General features: G+C 48.6%; 1 protein-coding gene across 2 annotated transcripts in view; it reads left to right on the top strand.

Moving 5' to 3' along the window:
• Positions 1-17,429, top strand: part of PLPP3 (phospholipid phosphatase 3) — an 81,911-nt gene that overhangs the window by 57,072 nt on the left and 7,410 nt on the right. The window contains exon 5 of one of the 2 annotated variants that reach the window (XM_077891914.1): positions 10,074-10,250. The exons of the other annotated variant lie outside the window; for it this stretch is intronic. Coding sequence (XP_077748040.1) covers positions 10,074-10,250 — 177 coding nt within the window. The remainder of the gene's footprint in view (positions 1-10,073; positions 10,251-17,429) is intronic. 2 annotated transcript variants of the gene reach the window in all.

Raw genomic sequence — 17,429 nt, 5'->3', positions numbered from 1 at the left:
GCTTGGATCCAGATACCAAGGCCCAGGGAGGCCTAGCAGCATGTTGAGGGGGGGGTCCCTCAGCTAGTGGTGGGGCCACGATGGGAACCCCCATGTTGCCCTTCCCATGGCCATGTCTGCTCTGACTTCTAGAGGCTCTGGGGCAGTGTAGGCAGCACGCCCCGCTCCTCTCCAGCTGCTGCACAGACAGCAGCCGGTCTGTTTCTCTTTGTGAGTTAAATACGGTCCCCTGCCCCTGCCTCTCCTCTCCTCTTGAATGAGGTCCCTGTGCCAAGGCACTTCCTGCTTTCGGCCCCTTTGATGAAGAGCAAGAAGGCGCTGAGAGGTCAGACATAGCTCAGGGGAGCATAAGCTGTTTGCAGAAAGAACGTTTTGATTTTGACTTATTTAAAAAACATAATTAGGATTTGGAAAAACTAGCAGAAGGTTTTTTCTGTTTTGTTTTGTTTTGTTTTCCCTCGCAATCCTTTCCAAGCCCGGAGGCTTCCGGGCTTCCCATTACCTGGGATACAGAGCTGAAAGGTGGGCCCCAACCTATGAAAACCTCAAAGGTGGATTTTACGTCATCATGCATCGTGCTCCCCTCCTTTCTTCATTTGTTGTTGTTGTTATGCTTTTGCTTTGCTTTTAGAAAGCTCATTTAGCGAAAATACTTAGTTTCCTATTTCATTTTTTCATATTTTACGCAAGTCTGGAAGCAATTTTACAAATGTAATTTCAGTGCTTTGCAAAGGTGCTTGGAGGAGTGGGTCTGTATTCATTTTTCTCCTATTCCTTCATTTTCTTCCAAGAGAAAAATATGGGGTAATTTTGAAACCAACTCTGCGCCCTGTGTGCTCTACAGCCGCCCAGCAGATAAAGGTGCTGACATGTTTCTGGTGCCTTCTGTGCGCCAGGCACTGGGGCAAGCTCACACCACAGCATTCCGATCTCTCAGTAACTCCATGAGATGCATTTCCATTACCTCGTTTTCGGTTGAAAACCAACCAACCAACCCAAATCTTAAGAATTTTAGTAATAGAAGTTCCATCTCCAGTAAAAGGGAGAAAATGGATTTGAAGGCTGGTCTTTGCCCTGATGACACCAGGATCACTGTCTGTTCTTTTCATGGCACTGCTCTTCAAAACACAGAAACAACCTTGCCAGGATAAATTAAGGAATATAAGTTCCCAACTCTAATTTCCATTTCACCTGAAGGCAACTTGCCTTTCTTCAGGTCTGCTTTAGTGGATGAGATGCCCTCCTTGCCCCCCCTCCACCACCCACCAGCTGTGATTACAGCCAGAGAGACCTTCTCTGCAGGGGTGAGGAGTGAGGGGGTAGATTCCGACCTAATGTTTGTTTGCATCTTTGAGGGAGGAAAAAATTACAGTGCCTTTGTGTTTCTGGAAAGAAGGAAGAAAAAGAGGCAGGGAAGAGAGGGAGAAAAAGAAGAGTCTCCTTGACCTCCGATTCCATAACATCTTACTGTACACACCACACACTAAAGAAGGCTTGCAAACCTACACACATTTTAACATTCACAACTCACCCATACCCATATATGTAGACGACATATAAATGAAGGGCTCTATTTTTATCTCTAAGGTTATCTTGCCCTAAAAACAACAACAACAACAACCCCTGAGGCTAAATTCCAAGGGTATATGGATAGTGCTCTTTGCCAAGGCTCATTTCTCTGTGATGCTACACAGAAATCCCAACCTTCCGAATGTCCAATTTGCAAAGCTTTCTAGAGCAAGGTAGAGCACTGTGGCTGCCTCTTAGGGTCAGAGGGAAATGCTGCAATCTGAACAGCCCTCTGCCCATCCCCCAGTGCTTTTCTGTTGAGCTTCAGGAAGTAGAAGTGGGCAGACGGAGACCCTGGCCTCCCCCTGGGGCCTTGGGGACAATCACCTTTGAACCAGTTGGATGTAGCCAGTTTGCCCTCAGGGTCTGGCAGGCCTGGATGATTGTACCCTGTCGTGATTAGCTCTGGAACTAGGAGTTGCTTACTTAAGCTTTGTCCTCGGTATACTCCTCTGTAAAGTGTAGATAATGTCTCTTTTGCGGGATTGCTGATACTTTTCATCCCTAGACCCTACTTTCTCCATCTGTCAAATGAAAAGAGTGGAATTAGATGGTGTCTACTTATTTCTCAATCTCTGTGGTTCTATTTGGAAGAAGTTTGATCTACCCTAAGCACTATAGAAAAGATGGGAATCCTCAGGGACAGACTTACGCCCTCATTACCTTGGCATTCAAAGAGGGGGTGAGGATGGGAAGCGCCAGCCACCCCTACTCCAGGCCCGTGGGCAGCAGCTGCCATCTGAAGCCTCCCATGGCTTTGAAGGACACTCCATATTAGGTTTTGATTTGTAAAATGGTTGGCTTGGAAAAAACCATGCCGCAAACACCACATTATCTCTGGGTATAGAAGCTAACAGATGAGGGTAAGGCATGTTAGTGATTAATGCAGATTCTAATAAGAAAAACCCACAGTGTCTATAAGCATACATGATACTTTTCTAACCCTGAGTCCTGCCCTAAACCCTAGAGAACCACATCTGGACAGGCCCTGTACCTCCACAGTCAGGGATCAAGGATGACTTGGCTTTCTGGAATAAAGTGCCAACACCAGCGTAGGCACCAATCTGTGTGCATACCTGGTATTTCTTCTGTTATGCCAGGCACTCTGCTACCTCCCAGGGCTGCCAACATGAATCAGACCTGGGCCCTGCCCTCAGAGGAGCTCAACGTGGGTTCAACATTCGACAGATCAGCAAATATATAATGGGTGACTGTGATAGACGGAACAGCATGCTAGGCGTAGGGATCTAGACATTGGTAAGTCACGGGCACAGCCCTTGGGGAGTTCAGTGTAGGGAAGCAAGTAGACAAGGACAGCAGTTTGGTACACTGTGCTGGGGCTGGGGAGCGGGGGTGGGTGGGTGGGTGGGTATAGGTTCTTACAGAAGCTTAGAGTTGTGGCACCCAAGCCAGCTTGGAGTGGAGGGTGGCAGAAGCTGGGGAAGGCTGCCCGTAGGGTACAGATGGGCTGATTGGAAGAACTGCCTGTGTTCAGGTGAAAAGGGGGACAGTGATTTGTGAGCTGCAGGTGTTCAGTTCAGTCCAATTGTGATGGCTGGGATGAAGCAGGGGGTGGAGGGTGCAGTGAGAGCTGGGAGGACCTTCGGGACCAGCCGCCCCAGCCCCTCCTCCTGCAGCTCAGATCAAGCAGCAGCAAGTTGGTGGCGAGGCCTTTGCCTTGCTGCTGTGCCTCCCTCCGCGAATGAGTACCGAGCACCTTGCCTCAGTGCCTCCTTCAGGGTACTTTGTCAGAGAATCCTTCCCTGGCCTCTCCTGTGGTACTCCTTGACTCCCTTTGCAGCGATAACCACCACCCCCTTCGCCCCCGCCCAATTTCTCACCATCTATATTCACTTCTTTGTTTCTATCTCAACTAGATAAATTGTAAGCTTCACCAGGGAGACGTTTTTGTCTCTTGTTTCACTACCGTATTCCACTGTCCCAAACAGTGTCTGAAGCTCAGTTAAGGTTGCAGTGAATATTTGATGAGTGAATGAATGAACAAATGAATGGATGACTCAATCCCAGGTCTTCTACATTCCCAAGCCATGCTCCTCTCCATTCCAGTCAGAATTTTATTCATCCCCTCCTCACTACACTGGTAGATCGTAAAGGACCTGGCTGGTGTAGGGATGGCCTTTGACGCCTCTTTGCTGCACTGTTGACATATTGACTCTTTCCTGGGGTGCCCGTGAGAAGCGTCTGTGTGTCAAAGGGTTGAATCCCAAGGAAACAGGGAAGCGGTTTGTCCTCTGACAGTCATGTTCTCTGGTCTGTGGTTGTTAGTCATTGAGGTTTTGTTCAACATGTTTAGAATCCTGGAGCTTCAAAAAAAAAAAAAAAATCCTGGAGCAGTGGGGTCTGGTACACCCATGAGACATGCCCACAGATCTAGGGAGTGTCTGGCGAAACCCCTTGCAGGGACAAGATTGTTGTTTCTATGGGGAATAAACCACCATATCAGATGTTTTCCCCCACCTGTATCCATCCATCCACCCACTCGTACATTTGTCCATCCATCCATCTGGCAGTTTCTTTTTTCTTTCTTTTTTTTTTTTTTTTAAGATTTTATTTAGTTATTCATGAGAGACACAGAGAGAGGCAGAGACATAGGCAGAGGGAGAAGTAGGCCCCAAGACCCTGGGATCACAAGCTGAGCCAAAGGCAGACGCTCAAACACTGAGCCACCCAGGTGCCCCATCTAGCAGTAAGACCATGTGTGAGCATCTGGGGACTCGGACGATGTCCTTTTTGGTGTGGAAAGCCTGAAAAGTAAATAGTCTCAGAATAGGTAGATGAGGTGTCTGATTCAAGTAGACTGAGGCTCAGGGCCCAGAGGGGAGGGCTATTGACTCCACCCCGAGGTGCACTGACTGCATGGTTCCGAGGCTCTGCTTAGCTTACAGTTGGGTCAGGGATTATAATACTCTCACTCTTTGGAAAGCTACACACTTGATTTTAGACATGGGCCTTATAAAAGTATGTGACAGGTGAATGGTGGGAGCACATGTTTCCAGATGTCCCCCATAGGCTGTCCTTTAGCCCACGACAGCCACGTTGCTTTTCTCCTCAGACAGAAGTCCAGTACAAGAGAGCACTGTGTGCAGAGCACTGATTCCCTACGAGGAAGCCGGGTTCTGTGATTAGAGCTTGCACTTAGAAAAAGACACACACACCTCACTCAGTGGAAATCACGGCTATTACCCTGAGCACGTGACTGGGCCTCTCAGCCTCGATCTCTTCATCTGTATGATAGGCACAGTGGTGTCTCCCCAACAGGACGATTGTGATAATTGCAGGTAAGGTCATGTAAAGCGCCTGGCACCATGTCTGGAACGGTGCTCGACAAACTGGTAGTTTCTTTTTCTCACCCTGAAAGACTCAGAAAACAAGAGGTGCCTCCCTTCTGAGGGAGATTCGAGAATAGTCAACTAAACATTCTTTTTTTTTTTTTGTCCTGAAAGCAGTTGAATAACTTCCTAGAGAGAAATTTCAGTTCTTGCACCACACGGACGAGTCACCAGGCACATGAAGCAGAGCCAAGCGTGAGCCATGGCAGAGATGAGAGGAGGGAGAAAGTTTCTCCCTGTGGGTGTCAGTGATCTGGACGGACTTCCAGGAAGAAAGCAGGCAGGGACCTCAGGAAGGACAAAAGCCTCCTTCTCACTTGGAGCAGAGAGTCCCAAGAGCAATGGAAATGAAGTGAGAGGACAGTACAGACCTGTTCCACCAGTATGCAAATCATGTAATGAAACACAAATGACTTAGGGAGAACCCAGTGTGACTCAACCCTGCTTTTGACTGCTGGTTCAGACCAGAGGAGCCAGCTTGAGTTCAGCCAGACGTCTCTAAAGAGGTTTTGTTGGAATTCCACGGGACCCCAGTTTTGAAGCTGGGACTGACCGGGAAGGAGAAGAGAACTCCATTTATGGAGTGAGTTCTGTGTGCTCAGGACTTTCACATACATCATTTTGGGGTGGGGGTTCGCAAGCAGGCCTATAGCTCTCTGTTATAACCCTTTTATCTATGATCAGCAGTTTTGTTTTTTAGCAACTAGAAGAAAAAACATCTTAGCACGAGAACATGACTTAATCTTTCATTTTAGCGTATTCTTTTTTTTTTTTTTTTTTTTTCAGGGAGGAACTTGCTTTATTCGTGTTTGGGCCTTTCACAATTTCGAGCAGAATAGATGCTCGTGGCAGGTGTTTGTTTTTTAAGTGAACAGATCTCCGTATGTAAGAGACAGCAGAAATTGGGAGAAGCAGAGTGACTTGTTCGGGCTCCTACAGGTGGCATGGAGCAGAGAAAAGATTCAAATTTAGTTTTGCTCTGATTGCAAATCAGACACTTTTCTGCAATGTCATGCTGATGCTTAGAAGTGGGTTTGGCCCGCCTGGAGACCTTCACACAGATGAGGAAGTAAAGACGGGACCTCAGGGCAGTTGGCCTCTGTGAGAGGTCAAGGTGATTCAGCCCTTCTGATGTCAGTCTGGCTCTGCTTCCGGGCGAGTCTCCTTTACTGCTTGGTCCAGGACAAGGGCCACAGTATCACTGTGGTCAGTAGTGTGGCTTCCTCCTGTGGAATGGGAATGAATGCAGCCTCCTGCCCCTTGCCCTGTCCCCAGCTCAGGTTTCCAAGGGAGTAGGGTGCTCCAGAAAGTTCCTCTGGTCATGGTGAGGCCCAAGCCTCTGGTATGGAGTACCTCATGAGAACTGGGCTATGAACCAGCAAATTAGCTGTAGGATTGGTGGGGCACGGATGGACCTATCAAATCCTTTGGTCAACCTCAAAACATGTTGGGACCAGCTTCTCAAATCACTAGGAGGAAGATCTTTTGCAATCTTTTGCTTTAGTGATCAACTTGTGGTGGTGAAATCAACCATAGTCATTGAGTAAACCTCATTCACCAAGGCAGAGGGTGGTGACACAGATTTCTGAAGAGCTCCTTGAGTGCCCATCTTACACCAGGCTGGGTCCTGAGTGTTTCATTTGACCCTGGCAACCCTGAGAGGGAGATCCTCTTGTACTTGTTTCATAGATGGGAAGTTGAGAGACCACCCACTTATGAAGTAATGGAGCCAGAAAATGGAGTCAGGGCTGCTTCACCCCAAAATTCATGCTACCCTTGCTGCTGTGCTTTCCCTGAAGCCCCAGTTGGGCAGATGCCAGGATCAATCCTGAGACCTTGAGCTTGATTAAATGTGTCAGTTGCTGATGGAATCAGAGGAGCAAGCTTCAGTGCTCTGGGGCCAGTCCCCAAGGGATTCTCTTCCCATGGCCCCTGCTCCTTTCCCATTCATAAGCACTCCCTTCCTGAAGCTCTTCTGATGACTGGTCTCTTCCTCCCTCTTCAAGTTCCTCTTGTGTATTTATTTTTTTCTTTTCTCAAGCTCCAGCCTTAAGCATCTGAGTCAATGGAAGGGGAGATGTGTGCCATGTCCGGTTGGGAAACCCACCCTTCCTCTGCCCCACCCTGATTTCCAAGGCCCTTGACCCCTCTGTGTGGAGGGGTGGAGGAAAGTTGGAGGATTTTGAACCAGCATTTTCTGAGAATCTGCGGATTATTTTGTGTGAGAAAACCTAAGGCTCAGTGAGATTTTTCCGATGAATACCTGGTGTTCTTTCTGTCCCCCCTTCCACCGCCAGAATGCTGGAGGAAGGCCAGATCATGGCAGGCATGATGCAAATGGACTGTTGATTTTGCCCTGAGACTTGTGTTAAGTGGGAGCTACACCTATACCAGCATCATCCTATCCCTGCTCCTGGAAGGAAAGGATCTTTTGATTCATGATTGCAGAATCACTTCTGCAATGACTGGCTCATTCCTGCAGAAACTAGGGGGTAGCCTTTGACCTGCAGGTTATTTTTTCCTAGTACCGAGGGCCTTGCTTAAAATACTTTTTTTTTTTTTTTAAGATTTTATTTATTCATGAGAGAGAGAGAGAGAGAGAGAGGCAGAGACACAGGCAGAGGGAGAAGCAGGCTCCCTGCAGGGAGCCTGACATGGGACTCGATCCCAGGTCTCCAGGATCACACCCAGGGCCAAAGGCAGGCACTAAACCACTGAGACACCCAGGGATCCCCAAAATCCTTTAATTTTTTACCGTTTGCTTACAGTAACGTTTCCCAGTTGTGACTCAGTAGATACTCTGTAAATGTAATTAAGTATGGTCAGTAACGAAAGTAAGGATTTCCTATAGAGCCTAATTTACCATCTTTGGTTAAAAGACCCTTAGAATCTTACAGAGTATGGTTTGAGAAAGACCGACCTACCAAGTAGAAGCCAGGTTCCTTAGTTTGACAGCTACACCCTACATGAACGGCCCCTCTTTGCCTCTGTAGCCCTGTTGCTCATCAGCCCCTCCATCCCCACCTTTACACCCTTTTTGGCTGTACAAAAAGCTCTGAGGTTCTCCAGAACCCTGGCTTCTAAGCCATCACTGCCTGGAACACACACCCCTCACCACTATCCCCTCAACTCTTAGCAAATGCATATTCATCTTTAGGATTCAAGTCAAGTGCCCTTGCCTTGGGTCCCCAATGTTTCCCATAATTCCTAGGAAACCTGTAAGTGCACCTGCATGTGTTCATGGATTCCCCCAACTAGGGAATGCTCTGTAGGGCAGCAGTTACGACTTCCCATTTCTGTGTCCTTAGCACCTATTGGAGTGCCTGGCTTATTTGTTTTCTGGCCAGTTGTACAGTTGAGGACTTTTAGGTGCTTTTTGGAATCACCACTTTTGGGTGTTTTTCTCTAAATCTTAGGATGTCCATAGGAATCTGATGGAACGTACATACCAACTTGTGAGCTCCTTAGTAGAGCGTTTATAAATAAAAACGCTGTCTATTCAAATTGTCCTTTCTATCCCTTCCTTCCTAGAGGCCTACGTGGTCCTCTGACAGCTAATTATGGTTTACGTAATCACCTTTGTTGCTGTGATGATTCTACTTCTTTTGGATTTTTTAACTGGTTATTTTTTACATATGAGAAACTGTTGAACTTTATCACTCAGCAGCCAACATCAGCACATTCGTTATTATTCTTCATTTGTTGTTCTTAGATTGCCCAGGAATGTATTCAGAGAATTCAGAATGATTCTAAAGTTCAGAGAATTTCATAACGATTATAAAGTTGTCTGCTGTGGTCCAGGCCTGGGTTTCGAAATTGTCTTCCAGGTAGTTGAGGACTTAGGGCTAGGCAATCTTCCTACCTGCCCACCCTGGCAAGCGTGGCTCCGGAAACTTCCACTCGTTTTTCTCCTCAGGACCAGCCACTGGCTTGCTCCTTCCTGGGAGCCCGAAGGAAGCTTTGTTTCAGGAAGGGCTGAGTCCCACCTCTGTCCCTGTCCCATTTGGGGCCCTCGCCCTCAACTCCTCCCTCCACTCTCTCTCTGCCCCTTGCTCCCCTTCTTCCCCAGGGCCTGCCTTTGATTTGTCGTCGGAAGCTCCCCCTGTCCCGTTGCCTTTTCCCCCTCATTTCCCAAGTTCCCACAGGAACCTGGGAAGTAGGTTGTGCCCAGAGGTTAGAACGGAAACTGCAGTAAGATAACTCTGAGGGACAATGCTCAGTTGACGTCATTTCAACTTCTTTGCTTCGGCCAGAGGTGGTTTTTTTTTTTTTTTCCTTCCATTTTTCTTCAGGTTACTCTCGAACTCCACCCAGTCCAGTGTCTGTCAGCCTGTGTGTGAAAGCTCTCCGGCATTGTCCGGGTGGTTTTATGTTTCCTTATATTCCAACTCAAAGTCCAGAGTTTGGAGTTGTGACTTACAAATTTGTTTTTTGGGGGCACCCCAGTGGCTCAGTGGTTGAGCGTCTGCCTTTGGCCCAGGTATGATCCTGGGGTCCTGGGATCGAGTCCCACATCGGGCTCCCCACAGGGAGCCTGCTTCTCCCTCTGCCTGTGTCTCTGCCTTTCTGTCTGTGTCTCTCATGAATAAATAAGATAAAATCTTAAAAAAAAAATGTTCTTGGGTGGAGGTGCTTCCTGTTGAGGCAGGAACCTTCCCTTGTGACTGTCATGATACCTCTCATCAATCCTGCGTTTTTATTTCCAAGACAGTCCTGAGCGGCAAGTAGTGTAGGGACTGGACGGCCCAGGTCTCCAGGGAGACACACAGATGCCATTTGTGAGTCATCACGGATTGCAGAAAAGACACCTTTCCTCCCCTGCTTACCATTCTTTCATTAGCTTCAATCATGAAGAAGATAAAAGGGGACAAACGTTTAGGAAGTGTCTAGTATGTGCCAGGCAGTGGACTTGAAGGTATTCCTCAGCTTTTCCATTTCTCCTCTTTTTCTTTTCTTTCTTTTTTTTTTTTTTTTTGTATGGAAACTAAGGCTCCAGGTGTCAGTAACAGGCTTGAGGTCACATCCCAGTTGAATGCTCTTTGGGTGCAACCTGCCGCCTAAGGTCCAGATGGTTCCATCTCGCGGGAACGCGGTGTGCGTCGGCCTGGTGTTCTAACGCACTGAGCGTCTGTTCGTTTTCTCTCCTCTCTCCAGCTGTACCTGCAGGCCCGCTTCACTTGGCGAGGGGCCCGTCTGCTCCGGCCGCTCCTGCAGTTCACCTTGATCATGATGGCCTTTTACACAGGACTGTCGCGTGTGTCCGACCACAAGCACCATCCCAGTGATGTGCTGGCAGGATTTGCTCAAGGAGCCCTGGTGGCCTGCTGCATAGTGAGTAGCATCTTGTTCTCAGTGCACTAGCAAAGCCCCGGGCTGCTTGCTTGTTAAATGTTTCCGGCCCAGTGACCAAAGCTAGGGAGCTCTTGATCCTTTTCTCTGCTTGGTGTATAAAGAGTCACCCCACCCCAGGACCCCTGCAGTAAAAGGAAAACATTTTCTCTTTCTTTCCAGCCTGTGAGTTTGAATTCAGCAGAATCCATAAGCCCTCTTCTCTGTAACCATGGAAGTTTTGGGCTCATAGAACGTTGTAGCTGGAAGAGATCTTAGATATTGTCCACCTTGCTCACTCTGCTGATGAGGACATTTAGGGTTTGAGAGAGGAAGAGATTTTTCCTGGGTCACATGCCAGTTACTAGTGGAGTCTGGGTCCCTGACTCATTTCGTGCTCATATGCTGCTTTGGTGGAAACTTACAATTCCGTAGAAGTCAGCTTCTTGGAAAACATCTACCCTTCCCATTGTGACCTTTGGGGCGACTTGGTCAGACTATAAATTTGATGTTGGCTAAAGAAGAGAGGGTCTAGTCAAGGCTAAGCAGTCTCCTCACCAGCCCGAAGGGCCTTGTCCGTTGGGAGAAAGACTTAGAGAATGGCCTTGGGATAGGCCAGGTTTTCATTTGCCCCAGGTGACCCGGTTACCCTTTTCTCACACTTCTTCCCTGGCACTCAGCGAGTGTGGCATAAGGCAAAAGTGATGGAGCACCTGCTCTGATACTGTGCCTTCCTGGGCCACACTCAGGGGAGCTTACTGCAGGCCAGCAGCGATCCCAGAGCATAGTTGTGACTGGCTGTTTAGGCACCACACACATGCATGGTGTTGTTGGTATAATCCCTGCCCCACTCATGGTAAGACCCACCAACAGTACAGAGATCTAGATGAGCCCTTGCCTTTCCCCCTTTCTAAGCCTGGCTGCTGCCCCGGGTCTCCTGACCACAGCCTCTCCTGCTCTCCTCTGATGGCATCGTTGCTCTGTACTGAAGTTGCTGACATGTGTCTCCCTTGAGCCTTTAGAGTTTCCCGGGGGCAGGGACCATAGGTGGCATGTGTTGTGCTCCCTGGCTCACAACGCCTCTCATGGAATCTAGCTCAGAGTTAGTAAACGTACGTGTGTTTTTTAATCAACAAGGAGCCAGGGGCACCTGGGTGGCTCAGTGGTTGAGCATCTGTCTTCTGCTCAGGCCATGATCCCAGAGTCATGGGATTGAGTCCCACATCAGGCTCCCCACAGGAAACCTGCTTCTCCCTCTGCCTGTGTCTCTACCTCTCTTTCACTCTGTCTCTCGTGAATAAATAAATAAAATATTTAAACAACAACAACAACAACAAAAAAACAAAAAGCTAGAATCAGTGGGTGGCTCTCTTCCTTGAAAACACTACAAGGGACATTCTCTTAAAGGCAGAGGGATGAAGGCGATAGGACCCTTGCTCCCAAGGAAATGCCACTCTAGTTGCTTCTACCCCCACTGGGCCAGCGTAGGAGTTAGAACACAGCCCGGTGCTGTGATGGGGCATCACACAGGGTGCCCCCCGCTGCGGGCAAGGCCAGACACCATGTACAGGAGGGAAGGGGACAGGGGACTGGGGCAATCACGGTGGGTGCCATGGAGAAAGTCACATCTGAGCTGCTGGCCAAGGGACAGCCTGTTTTGATGGCTTTATTCATTACTTTCATTCTACTTTTTTTTTTTTTTCCAGTTAAGGCCAGAGAGGAGAGAAATTGCAGGAACAAACCGTTAATGAGCAGCCCTAACAAACCATTAATAAACTGGCCACCTCGTTCTCTAATGCCTGGCTCTTTAATGTGAAGTGACAACCTGGGCTGGGTATTTGCGGGGAGGGGTAACAGGGAGGGGTGACCCTGTGCTGACTGTGCCCTTCTGAGCCCCCTGGCCTGCTGCTCTGCTTCCTTCTCCGTGCTGCTGCCTTAGTTGAGTCTCCTGCACCCTCAGTTTAAAAAGGCACAGGGATCCTTGGTAACCTCCCTCATGCACATCCTAGAGTGCTCTCCATGTGCAATGAGATGGTATCCTGGGGGACCAGGGATTATTTTCAAGAAGGGAAGTGAGGGGTCTGACTTTATCCTGTTTGGCTCTGGCTGACTGTAGTGCAGGATAGGAGTTTGGTGCTAATGTTTGTAAAGCCCCTGCTCTGTGCTGGCACCATTCTAGATCTTTTACCCATTGGCTCTTTTTAGGCACATGGGGTCATTTTACTGATGAGATCACTGAGACTCCAGAGAGATGACCCAAGGGACGTGAAAGATTGAATACCACAGAGAGAAGGTAGAGAAGCCAGGGTGATGTCCAGGTGGTCTTTGGAGCCAGGACTGTGACACCCAAGGGCCAGGTCTCCTGTCCACACCCCTCACGTCCAAGCACACCAGATTTTGTAACATTTCCTACACCCTGAGCTCCTGTCCTAGATGGCTGTCCCCCCTTTGATGGAGCATGGCTCTGCTTTCACCCCATCGCTGGTAGGACCTTCTGTGTTCGTTTCCCAAGTTGTTGCTGCAACAAATTACCTCAAACCTAGTGGCTTAAAACAACCCAGATTTACTTTCTTGGCATTTCTTGAGTTGGGAATCAATATAGTCCAATCAATCAATATATCAGTCAATGAGTCTAATCAATATAGTGTCACCAGGCTAAGGTCAGGGTGTTGTTGGGCTGCATTCCTTCTGGAGGCTTGAGGAAGAAATTGTTTCCTTGACTGTTCCAGCTCCTGCAGGCTGCCTGCATTCTTTAGCCAATGGCCCCTTCCTCCTTCTTCAGATATTTCTCTTCATTTTCTCTGGCCGCTGCTTCCGTCACCACATCTTCTGTGATTCTGACTCTCTGCCTCCCTCTCACGAGGGCTCTGATGATTCATTGGGTCCGCCCTGTTAATCCAGGAGAATCTCCTCATCTTGAGGTCTTTAACTTCATCACATCTGCAAAGTCTGTTTGGCCACAGGAGGTGACCTATTAGCAGGTCCTGGGGATTAGGATACAGACACCTTTGCAGGGTGGGGAGGTGGTATTGTTCACCTACCACACCTTTCCCTCTGTCTTCCCTTCTTACTGCCGGGGCCCTGTGCGTGTTTTTCCTGCCGTGGCCTTCAGCCTGGTTTTGTTGCTCAGACGCCTGTCTCCCCAACTAGACTGCCAGTGTCTTAATGAGAAAATCCATGGCTTTACCTTCTGGATTTTCATTCCCAGGCTGAGTGCAGTGGCTGGCACAATAGGTGCTTGATTAGGGTTGGAAAAAGAACGAGTGCTGAGTGAGCTTATGACCCCGGGCCAGACACTTCCCCTCTGCGCCTAGTTTCCTCATCCGGTGAATGGATGTTGCAGGCCCCGTGGCTCTGTGACCTTCTCCCACAGAAGTTCAAAGGCATAGCCAACTTCGTAGTGACTAAGCTGGAACTGCCTTCTCAGAGGGAGCCGTCTCTCTGCAGTGTCCATGAAGGTGGCTTCTATTTGGGGAGGGGACTTGTCTTTAGGTCCCCAGTGGGTGCAGTGCATCACCCTAGACTGTTGGCTGAGTCACTGCAGAGCCTTGGGCAACAGTCCACGACAGCTTAGCATTTTGACCCCGGTCTGTTGAGAGTAAGACCTATCACAGCAGATGTGTCTGGACGAGAACCACATACCAAGCAGGAGCAGATTCAGTTTCCTCCTCCTACCTCTCACTCGTTGAACCCTTTCCAGATAAGGAAGATGATGGTTCTCATCACGAACAGAAAGCCCACGTGGCATCATGGACTGAACACGGAGACATGGGCATGGAGGGTCAGATAGGCCTGCTTACTGATGGACATCTTCATACGTGTGGATGGACGTAGAGAGACTCAGAGGCACACAGACAGACCCAGTAGTACCCAGACACATAGACATCCATCCTCTCTCTCTTTCTCACCAGCACAGAGAACCACAGAAATGCACAGACAAGCCAATGCAAACACAGGCACATAGTGACCTTCACAGTGCCCCTCCTGCCTATCTACACAAACACCCACACGCACACGCATGCGCACACACACACCCACACACACACACACACACACACACAGAGTCATCCCTACCAACATAGGAGCTCTACAGCTGGGCTTACCAGACCCACCCCTGGAGTAACCCAGGGACTCAGACGAAGCAACAAACATCAGTTCATTTCCTGTCTGGTGACAACTTGCCTATCTGGTCACCTTCCTCCCTGACCCTCTCGCAGATGGCAAATTATGGGGCCCTGGGAGGGGTCAGGGCAGGGCCAGGCCGCCATTGCTATGGGTTCGGCAGAGGAAGCAGCTGCTCTCGAATGTCATAAACACACAGCAGACTCTTTCCTGGTTTTCCTCTTCCCTGGGGGTGTAGCTCAGCTAGCAGTCGCTCTTTTGTGTGCTGCTGTCTTCCTCCAGGATGTAGGGAAGGGCGAGGGTGTTCTTTGTCTCTGCCCCAGTGAGGTGACCTTGGGAGAAGAGACAAGCAAGAACATGAATGTGAAGAAGAGCTCGGTGGTGACACCCCTCAAGAGGAAATGGGTGCAGAGAGGGTGTGACACTCCCAAGGACACATAGTGGCAGAGTTCGGACCAGATCCTGGCTCTCTTAATTCTATCTCACAGGACTAAGACAGTGAACTCCAAACATGCTTGGTCTGTGCCAGGAATCTGAGAGCTCCTCCTTCTCTAATGGAAGATTGCCATCTATCCTCATTGGATTTGTCCTACTGCTGCCCAAACACAGGGACATGGATGATATGACCCTGCAGTCTCTTCTAGCCCAGCAGAAGTCTAGCTCTTTGCCCAGTAGGCCCTGGGTCTGACCTTGCCTCCTCTGGGCCACGACTCTGCAGTGGATAGGGGTGCCAGGACCACAGAGATGGATGAGAGAAAGAAGCAAAGGTGGAGGCAGACTTTGTCCCCAACATATGTTGACTCTCTGCTCCACCATCTGCAGTGTCCTTCTCAAATCTCCTTTGTCATTCCACTGCTGAGATGAATGGGATGAATGGTGAGGCAGAGACTCCAAAAGAGGAGTCTCACTAACCACCTGCTGACTAGGCATGTTGTGCACGTCACTTCCTCTCAGCTACCTCTCCGCATCGTGTGATGTGGGGATCGTAGTACCTCCCACAATCTTTGGATTGAGGAGTCAATGAATAAAAGATGCTCATGCTTGGCACGTGCGCAGTACAGGTTGAATGTGTGTCATGGGGAAGTACTATGCTTTATTTGAAAGATTTGGAGCTAAAAAGAGTTGGTCCTTAAAGAGCTTTTGTGCAGCTGCTTCCCCAGACTTGGCCATGATCCGTGATTAGAACATTTCCCATCATAACCCAACAGAGGCACCCATATGTAACTGAAAAATTTCATAAAATAAGATTTACCCTTACTGTGTGCGATACATCCCAACATTTTCTATTCAACCCTTACAAAGGCTGGTAGTGACCACGCAGTAAGTGGATTTTGTAACTTACTAGTAATTTGTGACACGCAGTTTGAAAAACACTGATCTAGTGGGGAAGCAGGGGCATGAGAGACGGAGTAGTTAGTTCTTCCTGAGGGTGTTGGAAGGCTAGAAAGAATCCCTCCAGGAGATGGAATCTTGATGAGTGGACATTTTCTATGAGCTACAAAAGGGAAGGAAAGACATTTCACACAGAGGAGACATGGGGATGGATGAGAACAGTGAGAACACAGTGTGTCTTCTGATCCTAGAAAGCGTCAGAATGTAGGACTTCTGGAAGGTGGGGGGCAGGTGCTGCCTCTTCCACCTCTGTCATCCTTTAGCCCTGTGTTCCTGACCCCCGGCTCCTGCTGGACCTAGCACCCCACTAGCAGAGCTGGAAGGCCCCTGGGCAGGCCCAGATCCATATTCTCCTCTAGAATGGCCCCCAGCTGTCTCTCCTCTGCTGCTCCGAGCCCTCCTTGTTTTTGTGGGACTAATGTCCTCTACATTCCTCAGTAGCAGTGCTGGCCACGCACGATGGTAACAGAGGTCGCATTCGAATGGTCCTTTATTGGTAGGATGTGTTTTCATATAAATGGTTCTGTTAAAGCCTGACAATCATTATGGAAAGATGAATTTTTAAATAACGTTTGCACACAAGTACAGGGCAGGTCTGTCACCTGAAATCACAGACCTCTTCGTTTCGTGCAAATTCAAGCCCTGACAGGAATGTGATTTAGCCTGGGTTGACAGAGCAGGAGCAATTTTGAGACTAGATCTTGCTGTCTGACTCCTAGTGTCACACGCTTTCCACCCCATCAAGTTCCTTCTCAGATATACCAGGAAATCATTCAACAGAGACGCTGGCCAGTTCCCAGTGCCAAAAGCCACTGGGAAGCCCTTTTTTTGAGGTCAAAAAGTGATGATTGCAATTGAGTAACTCTCATTTAGTCAAAAGACAGGGCTGCCAAGGATGGCTTTTCTTTAGATAGCACTTACACTTAGGGCATGAGGGTGAGCCAGGTCCCAAGGCTTTCTCCTGCAAAGAAAATGATTCCTTTAATCTATGAGATTGTTTATTATGGTAGAGCAGGATGCCAAAAGGAAATCCAGGGGCCAAGGCATGGGGATGTCTGTGAAAGGAGCAGCACAGGGGCACTTGGGTGGCTTAGTTGGTAGAGCATGTGACTCTTGATCTCGGGTTTATAGGTTCAAGCCCCACATTGAGTATAGGGATTACTTTAAAAAAAATCTTAAGAAACAAAAAAGGAGCAGCACATGGTCTCTATCCTCACATGGTGATGGATTAGAATTTATTGAGGGCTACAGTTGTTGGGCTTTGAGTAGGTCATACGCTAAAGTGGGAATATGGTACAGCATTGTACCTAAAAGTCTATGCCTAGTGCTAAGAGGAAGGCTGTTAAAAGTTGTGTGGATAGCAAAGAGAAGATACTAGGGAAGGTACCATGAAATCCAGTTTCCAGCACCATGAAAGGAGCTGCTCTCAAAGTAGTTATGTAATGTGTAAGGCATTCAGCCATTAAATGGCAGATGTGGGATTTGAGCCCACCTGTTCATCTCCACGCAGTGTCCTCTAATGCTTCTCACTTGAAGACACCTGTAGGGCTGTTGAATGCAGATTCCAGGCCACACTTCTGGTAGGTCTTGGGCAGGCCCAGGAATCTGCTTTTTCAAGAGGCACTCAGCTGATTCTGAAATAGATGATCTGAGGACTACACTCAGAAA

This window comes from Canis aureus, chromosome 3 (genome assembly GCF_053574225.1).
Source record: "Canis aureus isolate CA01 chromosome 3, VMU_Caureus_v.1.0, whole genome shotgun sequence".
NCBI lineage: Eukaryota > Metazoa > Chordata > Mammalia > Carnivora > Canidae > Canis > Canis aureus.
Note: the sequence above shows the minus strand (reverse complement) of the source record. Positions and strands in the feature narration are given on the sequence as shown.